Source organism: Cryptomeria japonica, chromosome 3 (assembly GCF_030272615.1).
Source record: "Cryptomeria japonica chromosome 3, Sugi_1.0, whole genome shotgun sequence".
Taxonomy (NCBI): domain Eukaryota; kingdom Viridiplantae; phylum Streptophyta; class Pinopsida; order Cupressales; family Cupressaceae; genus Cryptomeria; species Cryptomeria japonica.
The window spans coordinates 206928425-206952843 of record NC_081407.1 but is presented as its reverse complement, the minus strand read 5'-3'; the positions used below and the strand labels follow the sequence as shown (position 1 = coordinate 206952843).

The following is a 24419-nucleotide window of genomic DNA, read 5'->3' as shown; positions in this document are numbered from 1 at the left end:
TAACTGGCTTTTGACTTAGTCTCTTATATCCTCTTACATATTGCTTGGAACGTAAACACTTGAAAGAATCACTAACAAAGGTCATTATTACTATAATTGTATGGTTCGTATTTCACTTTTAGAAGAGTTTGGAAGGAGTTTATACTGTTGCAAGGGAGACCATTCTGACATGTGTCAGATCTGGTCTTCCAGAAAGATTACCAAGTGATATGCTGGACACTTAAAATTAGCAGCATCACTTAAGCTGGTGAATTGATAAATTTTTATTTGTGTTTTCTTGGATCTTTCTATTATCTTCAGCCACCAGCCATTGAGAAGGGAGGAGCGGGACCCACAAGGACTTGGCAAAGGCTCCAAAGGTAAATATCTATTTGAAGCCTCTCCTGATTCACCCAGATTCGAGTGTCCAAAAAATTTGCCAAAAACCTGAGCTGTAAAATTCAAAATTTTGAACAAAAACTGATATTAAAAGAAATTATAGAAACCCTAGCTGTAATGATACCAACGGCATTCGCAGTTTTTCAAGGGTGCAACAACTTCATTATGCCAAGCTAAGATCGATCTCCATGCCATCTTGGGACTCTCGCTGCATTCTGCTTGCCTACATTTTGATTTTGACATGAAAAATTTCCCTTCAAAACCACGTTTAAAAATTTATCTTCTAAAAATTTGTATTGCGCTCACAGCTCATTATTTGTCTGGTGAAAAATTAAAACATTTGCCCGCAACATTTTTGCAATTCCTAATTCTCCTTTCGAATATGCATTTGGTTTCATATGTTTGTTAGTTTATATTTTTTCATAATATTTTGTATATTTATAATTATATTTTTATTTTAAATTAAAAAATATAATTTGGTTAAAAATTATTAATTGTTTTAAAGTTAGAACATTTCTCAAATTAAAACATATAATTATATTTAATATATTTTTGAACATAAATAAAAAAAATTATTTACATAGAAATGATAATTTTTATTTTAAGAATTATTTTTTTTAAAAATATTTAAATGTAATATTCTATTTTTATTTTTACAATTATATTTACAAAATATATATTTTCTTTTCCATATACTTTTGTGTTTTAAAGTGTTTTTCAGTTTCATATATTTCTATAGTTTTATTTTAATTTCAAATTATAAAATATAATTTGGTTATATAATTATAATATTAATTGTTTTAAGATTGAGTATTTCTTATTTTAAAGCATATAATTATATTTCATATAATTTTAAAAATCAATCTAAATTTTTATTTAAATATAAATATTTTATTTTTATTTCCACAATAATATTTAAATGTAAACATTTTTGGAATGTAGCGATTACATGTCTATATTGCTAAACTAACGAAAACCTTCTCTACTAAATTAGAAAAATGTGGGATGTGTCTGTATTTTGTGAATGTCATATACTGCCGTACCCATATCAGAGGTCTTAAAAAATGGCCATATACATATCCAATACAGTATCTGTATCCATGTCCATGCAACTTTGGCTAAAAGGAATAGATGACGAAGTAGCACAGTCCAAATTAAACCCATCAATGAAGTACAGTTATCTCATACTGAAAAATCAATCTGGGTAGTTATAAGTAACATAAATGAAGCAACAATAATTATCAGAACTCATCCCACCTTGAAGAAGTAGAAAAGGAGCCACAAAAGAAATGGTATATAAACATTTGCTTAGATTGGTTAAAGCACACAAGCCATGTACAGACGCCAAGTTATAGCACAAGATTCTAGGCTTAATGCCTAACTAGCCATTGCTTAGATTGGTTGAAGCACACAAGCCAAGTACAGACCCCAAGTTATAGCACAAGATTCTAGGATTAATGCCTAACTAGCCACCCACAAAGTTAGATATGGCTTGATAAAAACAGAGAAAATAGCTCTTCAGAAAGATGAAATGAAATATAGGTAAGAAAACAGATGTCTTCTTAACACCATACATAAAAATTAGGAACTTGAGAGAAAAAAAAATGCATTACATCAAGCATCTGTTTCCACAAAAAAGCTAGACTGGTAAGGACAACAATAGCATACCTCAACTGCAGAAGTAAGCATCCTAGAAGATGTATTTTGCTTGGCTGATGCTGGAGAATTTTCAGGCTGCTGTTGCCTGGCAGCATTTTCTTTTGTAGGAAATTTGGCATCTAATGGTAGAATTTCTGCATTAAACTCCTGCTCAATATGCTTTATTTCCTGTGCCACTGCACTTTCTCCATTTTCTTTCTCACTTTTTCCTTTTTTGAACAATGTTGATTTTGATCTATCGTTATCTTCTGGAGGCTTTACATCAAGTGCCTTCACTTTTTTCTTTGATACTGATATATTACCAAGCTGCTTTCCTTTTGACATACTAGAACTGCCTTGCTCCATATTTGCCAAACTTCCTTTCTTTGACCGCTTTCCAAGTCCCCATTCCTCATCATCTTCACTCATACTTTTATCAGAAGCATCAAGTCCATACAACTCCTGCAGAATCCAATTCTTTAAGACAACATACTAGCAAGAACTGACCAGTAAACCATATAATGCTAGAATGAATGATGTAATATAGAAACTCACACACTTATTACAAAGACTCACAATAGCCTACACGGAACACTTTAACACAGTAGAAAACAGTCACCGAAACCAACATAATTGCAAATCTAGTGCAACAGTTCTCTACAGCTAGTTTTTAGTATATTCTTCTACATCTCATTGCTACAAGGTACAAAAAAATTGGTGAGAATAGTAGAGAATTAAAAAAATAAAAATAAACAATAAATTGGTTTGATCAGAAAAATAAAATAAATAATTAAAGTTGTATTTAAACTAGAATGTATTCTATAAAAGCAAATAACAAATTAAAAACTTACTTCTAAGGTAAGTTACTGAATATCTTATAAGGTAAGTTACTGAATATCTTATAAGCAAAAATTCTGTCACCTATGATCGAATTTCAGTTTGAATTTGACAGCAACAAAAATTGGAATCAAATCAGGAAATATTTATTTTCTGTACTCAATTATTTTCTTTCTTCTGCTAGAAATATTAATGGCAACAAGCAATGATCTAATCATGGCTTTAGCTGCATTTACAGGGCAGTGGCACTGAAGAAGCCAGGAGCAAACTAGATGGCTGGCAATCCCTACTCAAGGGTTGACTATCACTTACCTATCAAAACTGCCCCCAATTTCTGGAACAAATAAACTTTAAAAAAACACAAATGAATAACTAAGAAAATAAGGTGCCAAAAAAAGGCAGCTCGCATGTTGTTTGGAGGTTTCACGACCAAAATTACAAACATACTGACTGTTTAAGCTTTACAGTTTTGGAACAGAGGAAAGTTTCTTGAATGCTGAAAAATATAGCACATGGTAGGAGACATCAAAATAAGGCTTTTTGCAAGAGAGAATCCAAAATCAAGTTATCTGCTAACATTGGCAAAATAACCAGGGTTAATATATGCAATTAGCAGTTTGTCAAAAGCAGTGAATCATTACCCTCATTTGTGGCATTCCAGTTATCAGATTCTCCTCATTTTGGCATGTTTAATTGGTGTTTTTGGATCCCAAGGCATCATGAGTCTAAGTATAGCCCACTGAGATGTATTGCATTCATCAAAGATTCTTGTGATGCATTCTAGAGACCTGTAGAAAGAGAAATTTTATTGCATGTGTTCAAGAAAAGCAGGTAGAGTTGTGTGTTTTTAGATGTAATTTTAAGGCATTGAAGCTATGTGTACAAGCCTATTGTAATGTCCCCTACTAGGAGGCTGCCAATTCCTGTAACTTCATAATAGTTCTGATCTGATCTGATCCATGAACCTCTCACTGGATGATTTTGACTTCTTTCCTTTATATCTCTCAATGTGAGGGAGAGATCACACCTCTTCATTATGGATGCCCTTTGGCAAGAGACACACCCTTTCACCATTAGCACCCTTTGAAAGTGTGCAACTCTTCATTACTTCTGCCCTTTAAAAGGGACACAACCCTTCACAATCAGATCTGCACTTCTTATTTAAATCAGATTTGCACTTCTCATTCCCAAATTATCCCCTTCTCAAAATGAGGTTCTCTTCTCCCTTTTATATCCCATGTTTGAGGGAGTCACAACTTTTCCTTCCATGTCCTTTGACCATTCATTAACTTAATTAAATATTAATTATATTTAGTTATATTATTTATATTTTCATTTAAATTTTATTTTTATTCTTTTGTATTTTAATATTATTATTATTTATCATTAAATTCTATTCCAAAATGGGGACATTACACCTATGAGGCTTACATCTCTTGCAATGCTATTTGGAGTGCTTAAGTGAGATATTTCTCACATTTTTGCTGGAGTTTTCTCCCAAGGTAGACTTCTCCAAGGTATATCAGTCTTCTATTTGCTAGGTTATGCTCTCCAATTTATTTACATTTCCTTGGTCATTATTGCTTAACAAGTTCAGTTTTTTATGCTCTCTTTAACTAAGACAAACTCACTATGTTGATGACTTTAACTAACCAAATTTATGAATCAGGCGGTCTCTCTCTTTTACATCAAGTGGAGAAAGTATCTTAACTTTGCTAAGAGACATTGAATCTAGTAGGCTGAGAAAAGAGTTGAGAAGCCTGACAAGAAAAAAAGTTCGATGCTCAAGCAAGATTCCTCAAGATGGAGGTTGACATAGCAAGCCTTGTTCAATCCATATTCCATAGAGACATTGAATATCTTGATGGAGGCACATGCGGAAAAATTGGACAAAGGCCACACCAATTTGAATGAAGAAAAGTCGTCAATGAGTGAGAAGAGCCTTTCCAATAAACCACTAATCAAAGCAAGGGCTCACATTGCGACTTTGCCATGGGACACTGATGTGTATGCAGAAAAGTTTGACAATTGGTTATCAGTTTTGCATGCATTCTCTTACCTTGGAACAAAATGTTTTCCTTCTAGGTTGAGGTTAGCAAAGCTTGATCTAACTTGGTTTTGAGGTGTCTTGTATTCCATGTAATTAAAATATAAAAGCTCCAATAAGTTCTTGGAATCAATTAAAACAATTTTCCTATTTGTCATAGAAAGGAAAAATCCGAGTTTCCAGTTCAGCCCCTTGGACCTGCCAATTTGGGTCCGATCCAGCCCAAATACAGGTCCAAGTTCAGTATGAAAGGAGATGACCCAAGGTAATGCAAACGCCTTCTCTTGAGCCAAATTAGGCACCCAGCCAGGCCCACCATGAAAATGCATTGCTTTTTTGGAGTTTTTTAATCTTTTTCTATTTTGAAAACAAAAACAAAGCGATTTCTCTCATTGTGAATGACAAAAAAATATCATTCATCCTTGTTGAACTTTCATTGTTGTTTGCACAAATAGAATTGAAGTTTGATTGATGAAGGTTTCGATGTGGTTGGTTTGCTACTCTTTCCCATGTGCAAGAGCCCATTTGATGAAGGTTTTGAAGTGGTCAGTTTGCTACTCCTACCCATATGCAAGAGCCCATTTGTTGTCAAGGAGAGCATGGACAGATTTTTGTAGAAAAGGTGTAGGCTTCTTTCAAGTTTTTAATTGTTTTTCTACATTTCATTTTTTTACAAAGGAATTATCTTGTTTTATTTTCATTCTTCTATGAATCTATGCCACATGCTTAATATTTTAAAATAAGTAATCTATATATCTTTAAGTTTTCATTTGTTTCAAAAGTGTTGTTTATCGAACTTGTTGCCCTACGGCTAACAATGGCAATATTTCTAGTTCCATATGCCGACAATGCTTCAAAACAAACCCAAATTCTCCCCTTTGGATAAATGTTAATATGGAACAGCAACGTCCAACTGTGGGAGGTTATATTTGGAATTGCAATGGATGTGATATCAAACATTCAAACTCATATAGTCAAGTGAAAGCCAATTTGTTATATTTGGATTCACAATGGATATGATATCAAATATTCAAGCTCATATAGTCAAGTGAAAACCAATTTGTGCCACATATGTAACTAGGCATCAAATCTTGAGTAGAAAAAAATAATGTCAATGCTAGTAGATTTCCACAATCCTTGAGACTGTCTGTATGCTGCTTCTGGATTTGATTGTGTGACTGTTTTTTGCATCAGTACATTTTTTTCCTCTCTATCATCCTAATGATGGATCACGGAGTGTGATCCAAAACGTTGATGGAAAAAACATTCACACAATCAAATCCAAAAGCAGCATACAGACAAAAAATAGTGTACCGATTCCACAGAGAAAATTATAGCACATTAATGAGCAATTAAAAGTAGATTAAGAAACAAACCTCTAACTAAATCATCCTTTGTTGAAGAAAGAAGCTTGAGGAATATAACCATCATTTTGTGCCCTATTGTCCACGAACACATCACAAATGCACTCATGTCCTTGGAAACATGGAAATCCCGCCAAGGGAAAGTTTAGGAGTTACCTTGCATTTATACCCATCAATATAAGGTAAAATCCATGATTTTAGAAGGTCGCCTTGGATAGAAAAACGTGAAAGTCCCTCCAAAGTATAAAGGATGAAGGCTGACATAACAAGAATAGGGAGGTGCTAATATGAAAAAGCATAAATAAGACTTGGCCAACTTGAATAAGAATGAAGGAAATTGCAAATTGCAAATTGAAAACAAACAAAATCCTACCTAGGTCGGCCTTTCATTAAGAGATTGTGATTTCCAGCATGGAGCACCTATATAAGCGAAGATCAAAATGTCATTTCCACATCATTCAAACAAATTCAAGTGCAGAATTAAGAGGAGGTGCGAATTTACATCAGATTGAAGATGATTTTTATCAAGAGAAATCAGATTGGGAGCAAATTTTCTAGCAAGGGTGTGAATTTGTGAGGAAGAAGGACATTCATATTCAGATTCAAGTGAATTCCAGCAGAGTTAAGGGTTGAATTCCATCAGATCAAGAGCGAATTCAATGCAAAAGAATCAGATTTCAAATCAAGAGGTGTTGCTGTTGAAGAAAATCAGTGATTTACAAGCATTTTCCAGATTTGAAACAAGTTTGATGGGTTTTCGAAGGGTTTATGAAGCAAATTTTGTGAAATATTGATGATATTTTAAGGTGTAATTTGTTTCACTATCCCTTGAAGAAGGATTGACATGCAATGTCTTTTAGAATTCTTCAAAATAAATTAAGAATGCAAGAAGTTAAATTTTCATTGTCTTATTACGATCCTCTTGCATTCACTTAAGGGGTTTGGAATTAACATAAGGTTTCATTTACAATCATAATCCAACATGTTTTATCTTTCTTTTCCAGGATTGATGCAATGATGGAGAACGATGAAAACATGTTTTAACCATAGTAGCAAAAATCGTTTAGGGAAAAAATCAGCAAACCAAAAGTATAAGACTTTTTGAAAAAATCAACAAAAAATCGAGAAAAATCGGATTTAAAAAAAAAAACATAAAAAATTGTAGAAAAAGAGAAAAACTATTTTTTTAAATACCTTCAAGGCATTTCCATAGCACAGAGATATAAAGAGCAATTGAAATAGAGTTTAACTCGTGAATTGTAGAAAATATTTTTTTGTTGTTTATATTCATAATAATGATTACATAGGCAAATAATCATTTAACTTTTTAAGAGGGCACACACCAAATACATCATATAGTTGTCTAAGTCAGATCAAATATTAACTGTCTATGAAGTAACTGAGATCAAAAGTTAAGGGACATAGTAAAAGTGAGCCATTTTCAAGTTATCCAAAAATTTCATTGTGATTGAGGCAAGGAGTTTTGTAGGGTTAATTCAATATTTTAGAAAGCTTATCAAATCATATTCCACAATTGCAATGCTTTATATCATAGTAACAAAAATCATTTGAGGAAAAAATTGGCAGACCAAAACTATAAGATTTTCATTTTTTGAAAAAATGGGTAAGAAATTGGATTTTAAAAAATCATAAAAATTTGTCGAAAAATAGACACAAACTACTTTTTCTTTTTAAACTTAAGCGCATTTCCATAGCATAGAGATATAGAGAGTAAATAAAATAGAGTTTAACCCATTAATTGTAGAAAATAGATTTTGTTGTTTATATTCATGTTGCTGAGTACATAGGCAAATATTTATACAACTTTTTAAAAGGGCAGTCACCAAATACACCAAATAGTTGTCTAAGTCTGAGATCAAAGATTAGCTAAGTCTATGAAGTAGCTGAGATCAAAGATTAGCTAAGTCTATGAAGTCGTTGAGATCAAAATTTATCAGACAAAGATCCAACAATCGTTAGGAATTTAGTAAAAGTGGAAGCCATTTTGAAGTGATCCAAGACTTTCATTGTGAATGAGGCAAGGAGTTTTCTAGGGGTAGTTCAATATTTGAGAGAGCTCATCAAATCATATTCCATAGTTCCAATGCTTTATATTCCCTGATGGCAATTGGTAAGTCTTTTATATGGCGTAGAATTCAACAAAAGGCATTTGTTTAGCTGAAGTAAAAGATTAGCAAGCCACTGGTTTTGGCAATACCTAGCTTGCAACTACTATTTTAGGTAGAGACAAATTTTAATGATCATGTGTTGGAGGCTCTTTAATTACAACTATGTACGCTTGTTTGTTGTCATTCAGATTTATTTCGTGTAGCACTTTAGATATATTGCTCACATAATGAATTTTATGTCTTTGTTTGAGCAAAAATTAACTATATCAATTATAAATTATAAATCATATATTATCTATATCTACATATATTAAATGTCTTTGAACGTTTAGTGTTGTGGTAGAAAAACTCCATTGGTGAGGTAGCCACTAAGGTTCAAACCCCTACTGGGCCATTGAGCTCGTGGGCTTTCTACCTTTGTTGGGTCGTTGAGCTCGTGGATTTGAACAAGTGCAGTGTGGGGAATGATGAACCCCCCGAAAATGGACAAAATAACAAACTTTTTCAACGTTGATTCCACATTGACCAACCCTATTTCTAAGCAATTTAGTAATTTCACGCGTTTTTCTAGGGTTTTGCAAGTTTTTACAATAATTTTCTTCACTTTTTTGCCATTTTTGGGGTTTTAAACATGATTTTAATGTGATTTAAATGCAAAAAACCTTTGAAAATTGGGTCATTGCATGGTCAACAATTTTTCATGAATCGGGATTTTTTTTGGGGAATAAATCGGCTAGCTCCAGGATTCAGGATTAATCGGGTACAATCGCGATTTTTTGTAGACTATTGCTTCATTCGTTTTAACAACATGAAGAAGATCAATAATCTAAGGAATGATTGCAAGGATTGATGCAAGGGAGCAAGTGGAATGATCAAGAGGGATGAAGAGGACTCAACAACATGAAGAGGCGGATGGACAAACTTGAAAGGCAAGATGATATAAAGTCAACATTCAAGAGGACATCAAGGACCAAGACATTGATGGAGGAAAATGATTAGAAGATCAAGGACATCCAAGATATCAAAACATCATGAAGGATTCCAAAGATGAAAATGGAAATACAAAACACTACAAAGGATTTCTAAGGATAAACATGAAATGCACGATGAAACCTAAGGACAAGGAAGATAGTTTCAAAAGAGTTAATCAAAGTGGGAGATGTAGAAGCTTCTTTACGATGATATAGAAGAGGAGTTGAAACAACAATGATGCAATTTGTGAATATGAACCATCATAATCAGTCAAAAGACGGGATAATATTGAGTATCAAGAGATATTGCTAGGGAAAATAAAGTTTGCAAGATATGCAAGTTGAGGTGACACCCATTCATCTCCAACCAATCAATTGGTCCAAAGTCAACATGGACAGATTCATCAAACTTGACTCATCCTACGAAGAAGACAAGTGAACATGTGGAGGACATTTGCTATAGTGCTACAACCTATGTTTCTCATTGGTCCTTTTCCTCAAAAGGGTGTGCATTTAGGGACTTATAATCTTCTCAGTGATTGGCTATTAAATGTATGAGGCGGTAATTGTAACTACCTCACCTTAGGGTTTCTTTGAATCATCTTGGCCGTTGATTTAGAATCAATCTAGGCCCTTCATTTGTAATCAAGAAGTCTATAAAAGGCTTGGCCTTTTCATTTGTAAAGGTTAATCGAATAGGAAAAGCAAATAGAAGTAGACATAGTAGGAGGAGATCATAAATTGTTGCCAAGACTATCGAAATAAATACATGATTTTCATTGAGGTTATGGTGGATCTTTGTGTGTTGTTTCAACATCTTGCATGGTTTCTACTCCTCAAATTTTAGTTGAAGTTCATTGATTGTAATGGAGAAATGTGATGATAATTGTATGAATTCTTTGGTTCATACCATTTGTAGTTTGTTGATTGCAAATAGCAATGTATGGTTAGTCTAAACCTCATTTTGGCAATAGTTCAATTATGGATATTCACTTGGATTACGCGAGCATGCGGTATTTGGATAGATGTCTACAATGTAAAAATCTTTCACTACCTTAGAAGATTGCACTCTTTCGATGGCGTTGTCTGTTAATACATAATAGCTTCGATAAGATAAAAGATTGAATAAGAGATAAATGAAGTCTCTCATTCAATCATTTATCATATCGATGACTGATAAAACCATCAAGCAATTAATTCATCCTTGATAGTCATTCTATATTTGCATATGAACAAACTATTGATTAATCATACTATGTATCTTCCTCATGTTCATCTATCTAATGAATCTTGTATTTAGATGCATATCGATTAAACATAAATAATGATGACACCGATTAATATATTATCAGATTGCATATTATATTAGATCGGGTTGCATATTATATCGGGGTGCATGTAATATATATCGGAATCGGGTGGTATTATGTTAGTCACCGATAGTTATCGGTGTGTTACTCTACACCGATAGTTATCGGTTTTCAAGGCTAACACACCGATAACTATCGGCTGTTAGCATGGACAGTCACCGATATACTATCGAGTGTTAGCGCTTGGTAATCACCGATAATCTTCAGTCATACTCCACACCGATTGGCATTTACGTAACATGCTTTTGTTAGTACAAACAAAAAGGCACAATCAAGTAATGTCTTGATCGGTCATGACCGATCAAGGCATTGCTTGACCATGCCTCATTTGTCATATACTTATAGTAAGTGGCATTCTTGAGATAGGACATAGAAAATATTAATGTTCCTCTCATCTGCCACAAGTAAGAAGATAGTTAGATATATACAATAAGAAAGTAATAATACCAAATTAGATAATAGAATATAACTTACATATTGAATGTAAATTGAACATCATTTACATGGTATCAGAGCCAAGTCCAGGCTAGGAGCCCCAAGCACATGAGAGGTGTGGCTTAAGGGGGAAATAAGCCACACTCGGACCAACGATGGACTGGTCCAAGAGGGGCCAGTAGCTCAGTGGTAGAGCACTCCAGCAGTGATGGAAGGTCCTAGGTTCGAGTCCTAGCTGGTCCATGTCTCAACAATTTTCACTATTACATGTAAAATGAAACTTCTTGTATCTCTCCAAGAACCCGACCAGCCAAGGAAGGTGAATTTGTTGAGATTTTCACCTATTTTTGTGGAGATTTTTTAAGACAAGCGTTTTGAATTCTTTTGCTATTTTCATGCATATTGAAACTCTTTCCACGCCATTTGGTATATTCATTTGCTGGGTTGAAGTCGAGTTTCCAGCAACACGTGTTTGCCAAAACACCAAGGTTTTGTCCTCCAAAATGCCACAAATCTCTTCTCTCCCATATCATTTTGCCTTCTCAACCCTAGGCATTGAGATTTAAGGGAGGTTTGACCAATTCTTTTGCCATTTTGCAAGGCGTTTTTGCTGCTAAAGACGTTTTTCAAAAACGTGGCTAAGGTTTTCAAGTTCGATTTGTTGCTTATTTAAAGGTTTTTCTTCTTCATCACAAGGATCGTTGCATTTCCTTCGAAAAGCATTTGGATTGAAGCAAGGTATGATTTTTTTTCGTTTTGTTTTTATTTTCTTGTCTTGTTGGCTTTATTTCCTTGCTTGATCTTTGTATATATGTTAGTTTTGCCTCAAAATCGGTTTTGTGAGAGAGATTTTTCCCTTTGCAAAGCAATTTATGAATTGCATTGATCTTCCCCATTTTACCTCTTTACTTGCATTCGGGATTTTAAATCCTGATTGCAAGTAGGATGAAAATAATTGATCTTCCCTTATGGTTAGAATATTTTAACCATCTTTTGTTGAAATTCCAAGTTTCAAAGATGAAAAATACCCATTCTCTCAAAATCGAGTTTTTAGAACCGGATTACATGTTGAGAGTTCTTCCCATTTTCTTGAAAGTGATTTTCTCAAAATCTTTCCATTTTCATCCATACTCTTTGCCTTTATCCGTACATTCCATTCACGTCATTTCTCACATGTCGAAATCTCATTTTTCACCCATTTCTCCATTTTCCCTTTTTGCAAGTATACTTGCATTCGGGTTTCAAAAGTCCAATTGCATGTTTGTCCTTCCCCACTCGTATACTTGTAAAATGTTTCCCAAGATCCAAAATTGGTCAAAGTCAAGTTTCAAGCATCCCTTTTTATTTCCCATATTCCTCTCACAAAATCATGAAGTGCAAGGGTTAAAGTTTTCCCCATTTAAAAAAGAGATGTTAGTTGCACCTGATTTTGATGTTGCTTTGACACTTTTGTGTCTTCATCACAGCATACTGGATTGTTCTTCAATGACAGATTTGTCATCATCCTCCGTTCCCAAGAAGATGAAATACAAATATGACAAATACCAGAATGAGGTTTCTCCTACACAGGTTTCCTCTCCCATGGATCATATCAAGGATACGAAAATTGGGCATGTTGACATGTCAGAATTCATCAAAAGGGTGGAGGATCCACAGGATAGTAATATGCAGCGTTTGTTGGACAACCACATTCACCACACTTCCTCTTTCCGGTGGCTGCCCTAGAACCTGAATTTGTCCTTGCTTGTGCTCATCATTTTGACAGGGAGACAAGAACCATCAGAAATGATGATGGGGAGGCAATAATTCGCCTTGATGCGGATACCATTGAGAAAGTCTTCAGAATACCATCAGCACCTGTGAATATGGAGATTTCCAAGGATAGTGCAGTTGAGTACTATGTGAAGAGGGAAAAGGACTGCAAACGTCACATCAATAGGTGGATTCATGAGCCACGAACCACTTTCACAAGGTGGTCTAAGTTATACCATTGAGACTTCAAGTGGGAAATTGGAGACATCATTACTCTCCTTAGCAGAATGTTGGGCCTTGAGTTTTCTAATGTTTTTGAGCCTTGGATGTATCAGTTTATCATGTTCATAAGGCAGTTCCATCATATTTCATGGGGAGGGGTCATCAGTGATGCTTTGTATGAACAACTTGCAGCAGTCCCTACCACTATGACATTTTATATGAACTCATACTTAGTCTATTTGGCAGCATCACTTAGACATTTCCTTAGTCTTTCTACCAAGGGTGATCGCTCGCTTATACCAGTGTGGGAATACTATGATCAGCTGCCCTTGAGACCTAGTAGATTACATTTCAGGAGGGTGCAAGATGCTTTCTTTGGTTATTTCATGTGCCAATTTGACAAGACTCTGAAGAATAGAAGGGTGTCAGATGAAGCATGGGAAAGAGTGAATGAGTATGGTTACTATGGTTACTTGTTCCTTCAATTCCCGACTTTTCCTTATATGAGAGTCGGATGCTACAGTGGGCAGCCATACATGCTTCCTAGATACTCAACTGATAGGATTATTCTTATGGAGTTGGGAAGACAGATCATGGTTGTGCATGCTCATCAATCTGTCAAACATAAGGTTGGGATGGGGATTTCTACAACTAACCCATTGAAGATTGGTCGGTATTCTCTTGTCACATCCGTCAAAGCCAAAGCCATGGAGACTGAGATGAAGGAAATTAAACTCAAAAGGTTTAAGTCAAGGGCAGATTTTGATTGCCGAGGGATGAAGGAAAGGATTAAGAAATCCTTCATACATGTGCATCGCATTGAGGATATCTGGGTGGATCTCCGTACAAAGAAGGAGGTTCTCAAGATGGACTATTGCAGGCTCACCCTTGAGCAGATTGTTGATTTGAACCTGGTGAACATTCCACAAGGGATGGTTGATGATAGGAATGTGCTTGATCCAGAATATATCTCACGGAAGGTCGAAGAAGCTCCACTTCCTCTGATCTAATGGTCACACAAAGAATGCACTTCCATTCTTGAGAGATTTCAGTCCATCTTAGCTAACACCAACACTTAGCTCAAAGGTAATGGTGTTAGGCTCATCAAGATTAAGGTTGGAAAGGAAGATGATTCTACAAGGCCTCTTGAACGCAAGTCTGAGATTCAGATTGATAACAAGGAAGGTGCATCATCTTCTAGCACAAGGATCAAGTTGTGGGTTAGTCGGGCAATGGTGCTTCCTCCCGAGGAGGTGACAGTTCGTGGGAAAGAAAAGTCCCAGCTTCACATTCATGTGAAGCATCCTGATGATCCAAAAGAAGGAAAGCAATCAGATGATGCTCCTAGGTCACTAGCTTCAGAGTCATCTCATGAGATTCCCTCCTCAATTCCCATGGAGCTATCTCTATCTCCTCCTGACACGAAAGCGGTTGAGTCCCCTCAGGATGCCATTCCTATTTTAGCAGTTGAGCCTCCTATTGATCATCAACAAGAGAGTCTGCTGGAAATCTTTGAGGATACTCCTGCATGCATTCATCTATCAGAGATTGATACCTCTACTTCTAGCTTTGAAGAGTTTATGAAATAAATTTCATGTCCTCTGGTTACCAAGCAAGCCATGGTTGTCATCCAGACAGATACTTCCCCTAGGATGACCACAATTGCTCAAACAAAAACTGCTTCTCCTTTGCTTGCAGCTGCTACTGAAGGGGAGTTGATGGCTTTGCCTCCATGGCTTAGTTCATTCACACCCAAGAGGAAGAAGCAGGAGATTTCTCCCGATGCCTTTGATTACCAGTAGCTTAAGCAATCTAGGCCCAAGGTTGCTAAAAGAGCAAAAACAATCTCAAGGGTAACAGTTGATGGTAATAAGATGAAGGTGGCTGAAATTGTTGAGCCTCTTGCAGATAAGCCACGTGAAGAGATGTCAGCTGCTGATTAGAAAGTCACGAGGGTAGAATTGGGTAGGCAAACGAATGAGCTAGTAAAGCATGATGCCCTGTATTCTGTAGCTTCATTAGCACAGCGGTATGATGAGCTTCTAGCAAAGAAAGACAAGCTAGAAGAGGAGAATAGGCAACTTGTTGCAGTTGTTCGTAAGATCACAAAACCTGCTGGTGAAGTGAGTAATCCTTCAAGTTCTACCAAGGCATGAGAATCAATTCAGGGAGTTGAGAGAGCTGCTCAAAAGGTACAAGCATTGGAATCTTGGGTTGATCAGCTTCATAATCTATGTGCGCAAATCTTCAAGGAGGTTTTCCAAATGATGGTCAAATTGAAGACCATGGAAGAACAATTGAACCAAGTTTCTGATACTTTCAAACGGAACTTGGAAAGGGTAGAAGACAGCTTGAATACTTTGTAATGTCCCCACTCTAGCAGATTGACCAAGCATATGTGCGTTAGCCTAGCTCTACATGGTCCCGAGGGCTAAAGAAGGGTTTAAAGGGATCCTGGAGTGTTTTGGCCTAGTCATTTCCAGTTTGGGCCAAAACGAAGTTGATTTACTTAGTTTCAGGCATACTTACTATTTTTAGTAAGTCAGCAAGACACAATGGAGGCTAGTTTTGGTGATTGGATTTGATACTCCTTGGCGAGAGCTTTCCGACGAGCTATCACTCACGCTATTCGGAGTCCTATTGCTAATATATTTTAATGCCTAAAGTTTTATTAAAGTAACATTTAATTTAATTGTAAAATATTAAAGTGTTACTTTAATATTTATTTTATGGAGATATATGTAAATCAAAGAGGCAACCAAGGGAGACATAAGTGAATATTTTAATATGTTTTATATTGAACATGTTTTATCCCACATTGTTTGAGTGAGTTGGGTCGCCCCTTGGAGAAAGAATAAAAGGGGGCTTTTGTGGCTTCATTGGGCAGGTTGAATATGAGAAGAATTTGGTGTGTGAGTTGCAGATCCGTTCTTGGCATTAGAGGACGTCTATCATCTCTTGTGACATTCTAGACGTCATTCCCTTAGGGTTTGGCCTTTGGAATCCTTTGCGATCAGCTTCATTTACAGGCAGATTGGGTGCATTTTTCAGCCACGGGTAGCAGCATTATTTGGTTGCATTTCCAGCTACAAGCAGCAGCATTATTTGGTTGCATTTCCAGCTACAGGCCATGACACTATTCACGCGGGTACTATTCACGCGACACTATTCACGCAGGTACTATTCACGTGACACTATTCACGCGGCACTATTCACGCGGGTACTATTCACCTGGCACTATTCACGCGGCACTATTCATCTGGCACTATTCATGCAGCACTATTCATGTTACTGTAGCAGCAGAATTAGAAACTTTTGTTGGAACATTATGTCAAAATGCTGGAGTATTTAGTGAGTTGAAAATAACCTACTTTGTATTTGAGTTTGTTAATTCTGGAAATAATATTATAACAGCAGTAGTTCAATTTCCAGCTTGCCTATTATTGTAAATTCTTTTTAGTTCATGTTATGTGGTTTCATACCTGTGCAAAGACTTAAAACAAAAAAAAAACATTGAAACGTTAAACGAAGGAATAAGGAATTGGCTGCAAACTGTTTGACTAAATTCCTATCAGCAGTGGGGTTAGTTTTTGGGCATTCTAGGGTGTCCATTACATACTTGGCTTAAAATTCCTCAACAAAAGTTAAGTGTTCTTCTAGAACATCAAGTGATTCCTTCAAGGGTTGTGTACTTAGAATATCAGGAGCTCTTGAAGAACAAAGCCCTTGTTCTCAAGTCACTTATTGAAGACATTGATGATGCTATGAGGCTGCGAATGGAAGTTTTTCAGGATATGATCTCTCATTGTGAGAAAGCTTCTTGCAACATCATGAGTCATGATGGGGAATTTTTGGCAGAAGAAAAGGTTCTCTCAGATCTGCAGTTGAAGATCCGTCAAGAGTGGAAAAGTGAACCATTTTCAGCAACATCCATTCAAGCCTTAGTGACTTATCAAGCGTACATGCAAGAAATCCAGTCTTCCTTTGAGAGAAATAATGCCACAATCCTTCGTTGCAGCGATGTTATCATGAAAACCATGATCGTGGTCAAAAATACCAATGAACCGGAAATTCATGTCATCTCATGCTGGGACTTAAGTGTTTTTCAACAATTGGTTGCATTTTCAAAATTGTAATCTTTTAGTTGTAGTTTCTCCTTCGACATGTTTACTTGTAAAAAACATTTTTGTGAGATTGCAAGTTAAGTCATTACTTGTGTTTTTGTAATTACAAGTTACAAGTCAATTTAGGATAGGACTTGTAACTTTGAATAAGTCATAGTTAGTTATTGAATAAGTCTTGGTGGTTGACAAAATTTCTCAAGTTAGTTAGGATCCTCCCACCTTTTTCTCATGACTCCTCTCCTATAAATACTTGAGAGGCTCTGTTGTATCTTTTATCTTAGGGAAAGCAAGCAAAAACTCTGCCAAATTTGCAACAAAGAAGTCTTTGAGATTTTATGTGTAAATTGAAGAATTGAAAGGAATAGAAGAAAATTGCTCAAGCTTTGAGTCTTTGTGCTACATTCTTGAGTTTGTGTTCCATATTACCTTTCTTGCAAGTGTTTCTTGTTAAGGAATATAGATCAGTGATAGAGAAAAAACAAGTCTTTTAATCTCAATGTATATCTGATATTTACTATCAGATTTTATCACAGTCTTCAGATATTCTTTTGTAAGGATAATCTCATATTTGATCTGAGAATACAATAAGAATAATGCTATATAGTAAGAACAAACTTTCAAAGTGATCGCTGATATGTATATATTGATCACTGATATATATATTTGATTCTGTCCAATAATATCTGATTTAATTATCGACTGCTTGTTGTATAACGTAATTGCCACGGTTATTGATTATGTTATCAGCAAGCATCGATATCTTTGGTCATATATATATATCGGTGAAGGGTTATGTCTACGTAGAGGCATGACCCCTACATGGCTTTATGCCGCGTAGGGTCATGACCCTATGTAGCCATAGCACTTCACCGTATATTGTCAACCATCATTAGTTATGCACCAAATCATGTGCTCAGTACTACCGTGCTTAACAATAACAATTTGATAGTAGTAATATCGAACATGACTTGAAAGTCATCGGATGATACAATGATAATATGTTAATGTTACTTTCATTCAATATATATATGATTTTAATTTAAATGATATATATATATATATATATATATATATATATATATATATATATATATATATATATTAGTTTACTCATAATATATTGCTTGCTTCAATCCGAATGAGGCTACATCCTTAACATTTCTTTGAGAGCTTAATCGAATCTGATTTGCAGTCTTTGAGCTACAAGTATTGGAGGTTAATCTAAATTAGAGAAAATATTCTTTTGAAAGGAGTTGTAAGACATTGTGCTTACACTTGTTCTTAAGAGTGTTTAGAAGTAGATTTCGTAAGAAATAGCTGAGTCTTTGAGATTGTACTAGTTCTTACTGTTTTATGTAGAAAAGAATAATGTACTTCACTCTTTGTGCTGCTATAATTTGTTCTTGATATCATTAGTATAGAAAAGGGTAGATAGGACTTCACATATTCAAGACTTTGAGCTTGATATTGTTGTCCCGTCCCGAAGGAAGTGACGAAAGTCTTTGAACTTTCAGGAAACTTCATTTCCTTTCTCTCATTTATATTAAAGTTGTTACTGGTGTTTTATCATAAATTGCTATCACTTTTATGTCAAGTGAAAAGGATATTAGCTTTCTTGAAAAGAGAAGAAAAGCTATTGTTTCATCCAATTTTAGGTTTAATATTAGATATAGATAGGAGGAGCCTTCCCTTAATTAGGAGAGTTTTACTCACACACTGTGGTTGAGACCACGATTTTGTATATTTCCTCGAGTGTACAAAATTTTCAACCAACAAGTATGAAAACCTCCATGGTGCTAACAAGGGAGAGGGATGACAAGTCCATTGAAACTATGTGTCACAATGTAATAATGAAGGAGAAGAAACATTTGAAAGTGCAAAAGGGAGTACCTACAGCTAAAAAAGGGTGTGCAAACCAAAACACACATGCATGAAGGTACAAGATTATGATAGCAAATAAAAAAGCACACACAACAAACCCCCTATGGCACTTTATAATGCAATGCGAGTACAAAATATGACAATATGATATGCAAAATCCCCAACAGCATGTATCATAATGGCACTTTATCTTAGTGCATCTAGAAATGAGAAAATGCATTCAAAAAAAAAGTTATCACATAAAAACAAAACTTTTTCAAGTGCCAAAACGTCCAAGTAATCAACCAGAATGTGAAAACACAATAAACTAGATAAAATATACCTAGGGCAAAATCTGAAAAAAGTGCATGCATAGTTGGGAAAAGCTTTGAAAGACCTTTCAAACAATCAAAGAATCACAAAAACAAAGGAATTGGCCAAAAGTTATGAGCTCATGAGTTGAAAAATTAGATCTAACTTCGACAAGTGATAAAATGAATCAGCAAAAAAATTTGAGAAAATACTTGCACCAATAGAAAATGCTCTCAACAACTGATATTTTCCTTGGTTGCCAAAATATTCTCCCCAAAAATGAATATTCTTTCCATTCGATGAAAAAATGTGCAAAGTGTTGGGAATTCACAAGAAAACATGTTAGAGTGTTGGAAGTCTACTAAAATAACATGTAGAGTGTTGGAAATTCGCAAAATAAATTGTCGAAACTAAGACTTGAAAAAAGCAATGAACAAAAAAGGCGAATGCAAATAGCATGTCACCATCAAGTGAAACTGAAAAACAAAGCCGGTGAGGTAGGGTAAGGCAATTAAAAACTCCGTTGGTAGGTCACAGGTGTCGATAAGGCAAATAAACGTAGACATTTGAAAAACAACTACCACCGCTAGTAATCAAAGATACATGCTACCAGGAAGAAAGATCGAGGAGATTCGACAAAGATTGACACTACCTTAAAAAGCCACTATTGAGTAAACAATGACAACTATAAGAAAACTTTCGACGATGCTACAAAGACACCACCCAGGGAGATATCTAACCTTCGAAAAACACACAATCGAGAACAAATGACACGGCTAGGGAGTGCAACAGCTGCAATATTGTTGGTCAAATTCAAACAATTTTTAGGGAGAGTTGTTTGGTAAAGGTGACATTGGTAAATGAAAAAACACACACAACAAAAAATAATAATGTAGTGGATAATAGAGATAAGGAAATTGAATGCACTTTAAAGGTGGATCTAACTTGCGCTACTAGGAAGGTTGGTTTGTTGCAAACGATACATTGTTTGACATCAAAGTTTGCGTTAATGGTGCTAAGGTTGATGCATTATTTGACTCATGCTCTCAAACTACCTCTCAAGATTTAGTTGTTAACTTGGCCCAAAAACTCTTCAACACCCTAACCCATATGGATTGGATTGAACCAAAGAAGGTTCTCATATGACAATCTATCACGTCCCTTTTAATGGGTTAAATTAAATTAATGATATGATTTAAGTTGTGCCTAATAGTCTCTAATTTTAAGGGCAACTAAATAATATTATTATAATTAAAATAAAGTGTATTCAAACATTGTATTTAAATAAAAGTATTTTGAAATAAAATAAATAAAAATATTTTTAAATACTTGGAGGGAAATTTAAGACCCAAGGTCCCAATTCGAAAAAGGCTTAGTTGATGCATTATTTGACTCATGTTCTCAAACTACCAATCAAGATTTAGTTGTTAACTTGGCCGAAAAACTCTTCAACACGATAACCCATATGGATTGGGTTGAAGCAAAGAAGGTGCTCATATGATAGTCTATCACGTCCCTAATTTGGGTTAAATTAAATTAATAATAATATTTAAGTTGTACCTGTTAAGGCCCAAAAGTGCACCCGAAAACAAAGTTCTTAAAACCCAGCACTTTGGGATAACATGGGAACAATCATGAGTATGTGGGTAAACTACTGGTATGATTGGACCTCTGGATAGGCCGGTTCCTAATACTGATGGATCACTTATTCTAACAAAATCTTGGAAAAAGAGCCTTTTTGGAAAAGGGAGAAGAAAAAAATAAAGATGGAAAGGAAACTAATAACCTAAATAGAGTGATACACCATATTGATCTGAAAAGAAAATGACAGAAAAACTCTCTAAAGCCACCTGTTTTACACAAAAACACCTCTCATTTATATCACAAAAATGTTTTATGCAAAGGATCTTAACTCAGAAAATTGAAAGGAAAAATGACTTTCTCAAACAATTAAACTGATAAATCACAATGCATAACCTGTGATTCATGCATAAGACAGAAATTTCAAAAGGTTATTTGATGAATAACACAATACGATAATTGCTCTCAATCACACAATCAATAATAAACTCAAAAATATGAAGGCATAAACTGATATTTTATTGAATTTCCTGTAAAAATGTAAATGTGAGTTACAAGAAAGAATTCTCTGCCAAGCTTGAGAATAAAAATCCAGAACCCCTCACAAATGAAATGCTTTTTTCCTTTATACAAGAGAGCCTTCCAAATGCAAGGATAAGATGACTCCAAGTCAACTGAAGGTAAACTAGAGTGATCTCCAACTCAAAATATCTCAAAATCCGAGCAGAGAAGGAAATCCACCCAAAAAGGCTTCAAATTTTGCATAAATGTGTGAAATCTGGTCCAAACTCTTGGTCAACTGAAGGTTGACCCATGATACACTCAAAATCAAGCTTCAACTGTTGGAGAACTGGCACAAACCCATGCATAACTGCACTTTAAACCCAAATCCGACCCCAAACTCATGAGATAACTCCACCTCTTTTGAGTTCAATATTTTTCTTCCATATGCATATTGGGAATAAATATTAAAGACACAACTATAATAAATACTAATTGGATTTATAATTTATCCAATTAGAATATTCATTTTACAATTTCAATGTGTCTATGGGTGAAAAGTATTGAGTTCAAAAGGCTATAAAGATGCAAAAAATAATTTCCTTATAAGGACATGATGATAGGAAATTTTCTTTTATATGCAAAATTAATTAATTTAAATAATTAGTTATTATATTAATGTTGCTAGAAATTTAATTTTTTCCAACATTAACATATTAATTAATTATTTAAATTAATTTACATCTTTTGATTTTTTATAAGTCTTTTGAAAGACAGGGGTTTTAAAGCCTCCCCACGGCTAGGCATGACATCCATCTCATAAGTGGGAGTTTAGAAACTCGACCACCATGTATTATTTGCATCACTAAAAAAAATGAAAAGCAATCCCACGAAAATGAGAAAAGGCGAGGTAAGGGAATATAGCGGCAGTATAACCTAATGTTGATCATTCATTTTGCATTTTTACACCGCTGAAGAGGTATTCCGCCACGCTGCTAGGGTTTGAACAGGGAGATGGAAAATTATGAACTGCGTGTTGACTCCCCTCGTTCGGCAGTTGTCTATAGCTTCAATCAGTCTGCTCCATTTTCGACCTTGCAGGGATTTCTTCATAAATCTCGGCATTTCCTTCATTTGCAAAAACAGGAAAGGTATTTTCGAGCTGCATATTTTGAAGACTCTCTGCAATTTTTATATTTCCAACTGTGAACTCGGCAATGTGCATTTATTTATGAGCTTTGCTTGCATCTTTAAGAAGAAATCTCTGCATTTTTTTACGCACAAGAAGCTGCGCTAACGGGTTTTTTCAATTCCTTGTAATTTCTCCAATTTGTACTAAATTTATGAACTTTGCTTGCATTTTTCCGCACAGGCAACTGTGTTGATGGGTTTTCCGTTTTCTTTGTAATCTCTGCAATTTCTTCACAAGAGAATCAGGATCATGAGAGATTTCCGCCCAATCTCCATTGATGAAAACTTTTGCCATGTCATTTGAATCTGCTGGTGATAGTTGACCAATAGGTGTAATTGCACATTGATATAAGCTGTCAAAAATAGGACCTTGAGCTGTATGCAAGCTTACAAGGCATGTCACAATCGGGTTCTTTACCAATCCATAATTCTCGCCATCAGGGGTGGAAATGAAACAAACCCTTCCCCTAGTAAAAAGGATTTATTTTCAGTCCCATTTATAATGAAATACCCTCCAACTTCAAACGAATAAACTCCATTCTTCAAGTAACTCCTTACAAGTTAGACTGCTCAAGTAGCAAAGATGCGATTTCACCATGATAGGAATTTGTCCAACATACACACTTTTTCCGTTCCTTACTAACAACTGTCAGATTTTTTGCATGATTCCTTATTGAATTTGAGACTGCTTTTCAAGAGGACATCAAGGACCAAGACATTGATGGAGGAAAATGATTAGAAGATCAAGGACATCCAAGATATCAAAACATCATGAAGGATTCCAAAGATGAAAATCGAAATACAAAACACTACAAAGGATTTCTAAGGATAAACATGAAATGCACGATGAAACCTAAGGACAAGGAAGATAGTTTCAAAAGAGTTAATCAAAGTTGGAGATGTAGAAGCTTCTTTACGATGATATAGAAGAGGAGTTGAAACAACAAAGATGCGATTTCACCATGATAGGAATTTGTCCAACATACACACTTTTTCCGTTCCTTACTAACAACTGTCAGATTTTTTGCATCATTCCTTATTGAATTTGAGACTGCTTTTGATTTGTCATTTGTTTTCATCCCTTTCTGAATGTAAACAATTGAGTCTTACTATCTGTTTTTGTTGGATAACCTATTGCAGCTTCTGATACATTCTGATTTTCAATTTTGTGTGCTTGCATCTGTAAAAGTTGTGTTCCTAAATCTTGAACCTGTAACATTATCTCCATTTTGAGACTTTGACACCCTCATTGTAATAGTGACTCTCCTCCTTCGGCAGTATGCTTAGCATTTGTTCCCTTGTGATCATGAAGCATTTTTGTAATGCTTTTTATCTCTTTAATCTCTGAGCTTCTTGCGTAGCTCTCTGAACAGTCATATAGTTTCCATGAGTTGGGCTCAACCCTTGTGGGAGCCTCATTTAATCCCACTCATAAATGAAACCCTGAAATATGCAGTTTTAGATTAACCTGTTTCTACACATTAAACAAACACAGTCAAAAAAACACTGATTCTCCAATGCAATGAGAATGACCTTTCCTCTTTGTTTTCTTTAATGTTTATTTTTCTGTCAAAAAGGATCATGATTGAATAATACAAATGCATAGGCATGATTAGCAAATAATTAGTCATTGCTTGGATCCCTTGGATCTAGCACATGCCACTTTTTGACTTTTTCAAGACCAGGAGACAACTGGAGGCTAAAAGA

The 24419-nt window shown here is 35.1% G+C and overlaps 1 protein-coding gene and 1 non-coding gene across 7 annotated transcripts in view; one reads left to right on the top strand and one right to left on the bottom strand.

The window, feature by feature from the left end:
* The window catches only part of LOC131041027 (homeobox protein HAT3.1), a 171382-nt gene that overhangs the window by 60814 nt on the left and 86149 nt on the right, over positions 1-24419 (bottom strand). For all 6 annotated transcript variants that reach the window (XR_009104958.2, XR_009104959.2, XR_009104960.2 and 3 more), the window contains one exon: positions 2047-2478. Coding sequence is in view for 3 of the 6 variants with exons in the window: in XM_057974010.2 (XP_057829993.2) it covers positions 2047-2478 (432 nt within the window). In the remaining 3 variants the exon portion in view is untranslated. The remainder of the gene's footprint in view (positions 1-2046; positions 2479-24419) is intronic.
* TRNAT-AGU (transfer RNA threonine (anticodon AGU)) lies at positions 11342-11412 on the top strand. Its single transcript has one exon. It is a non-coding gene; the product is annotated as a tRNA-Thr (tRNA).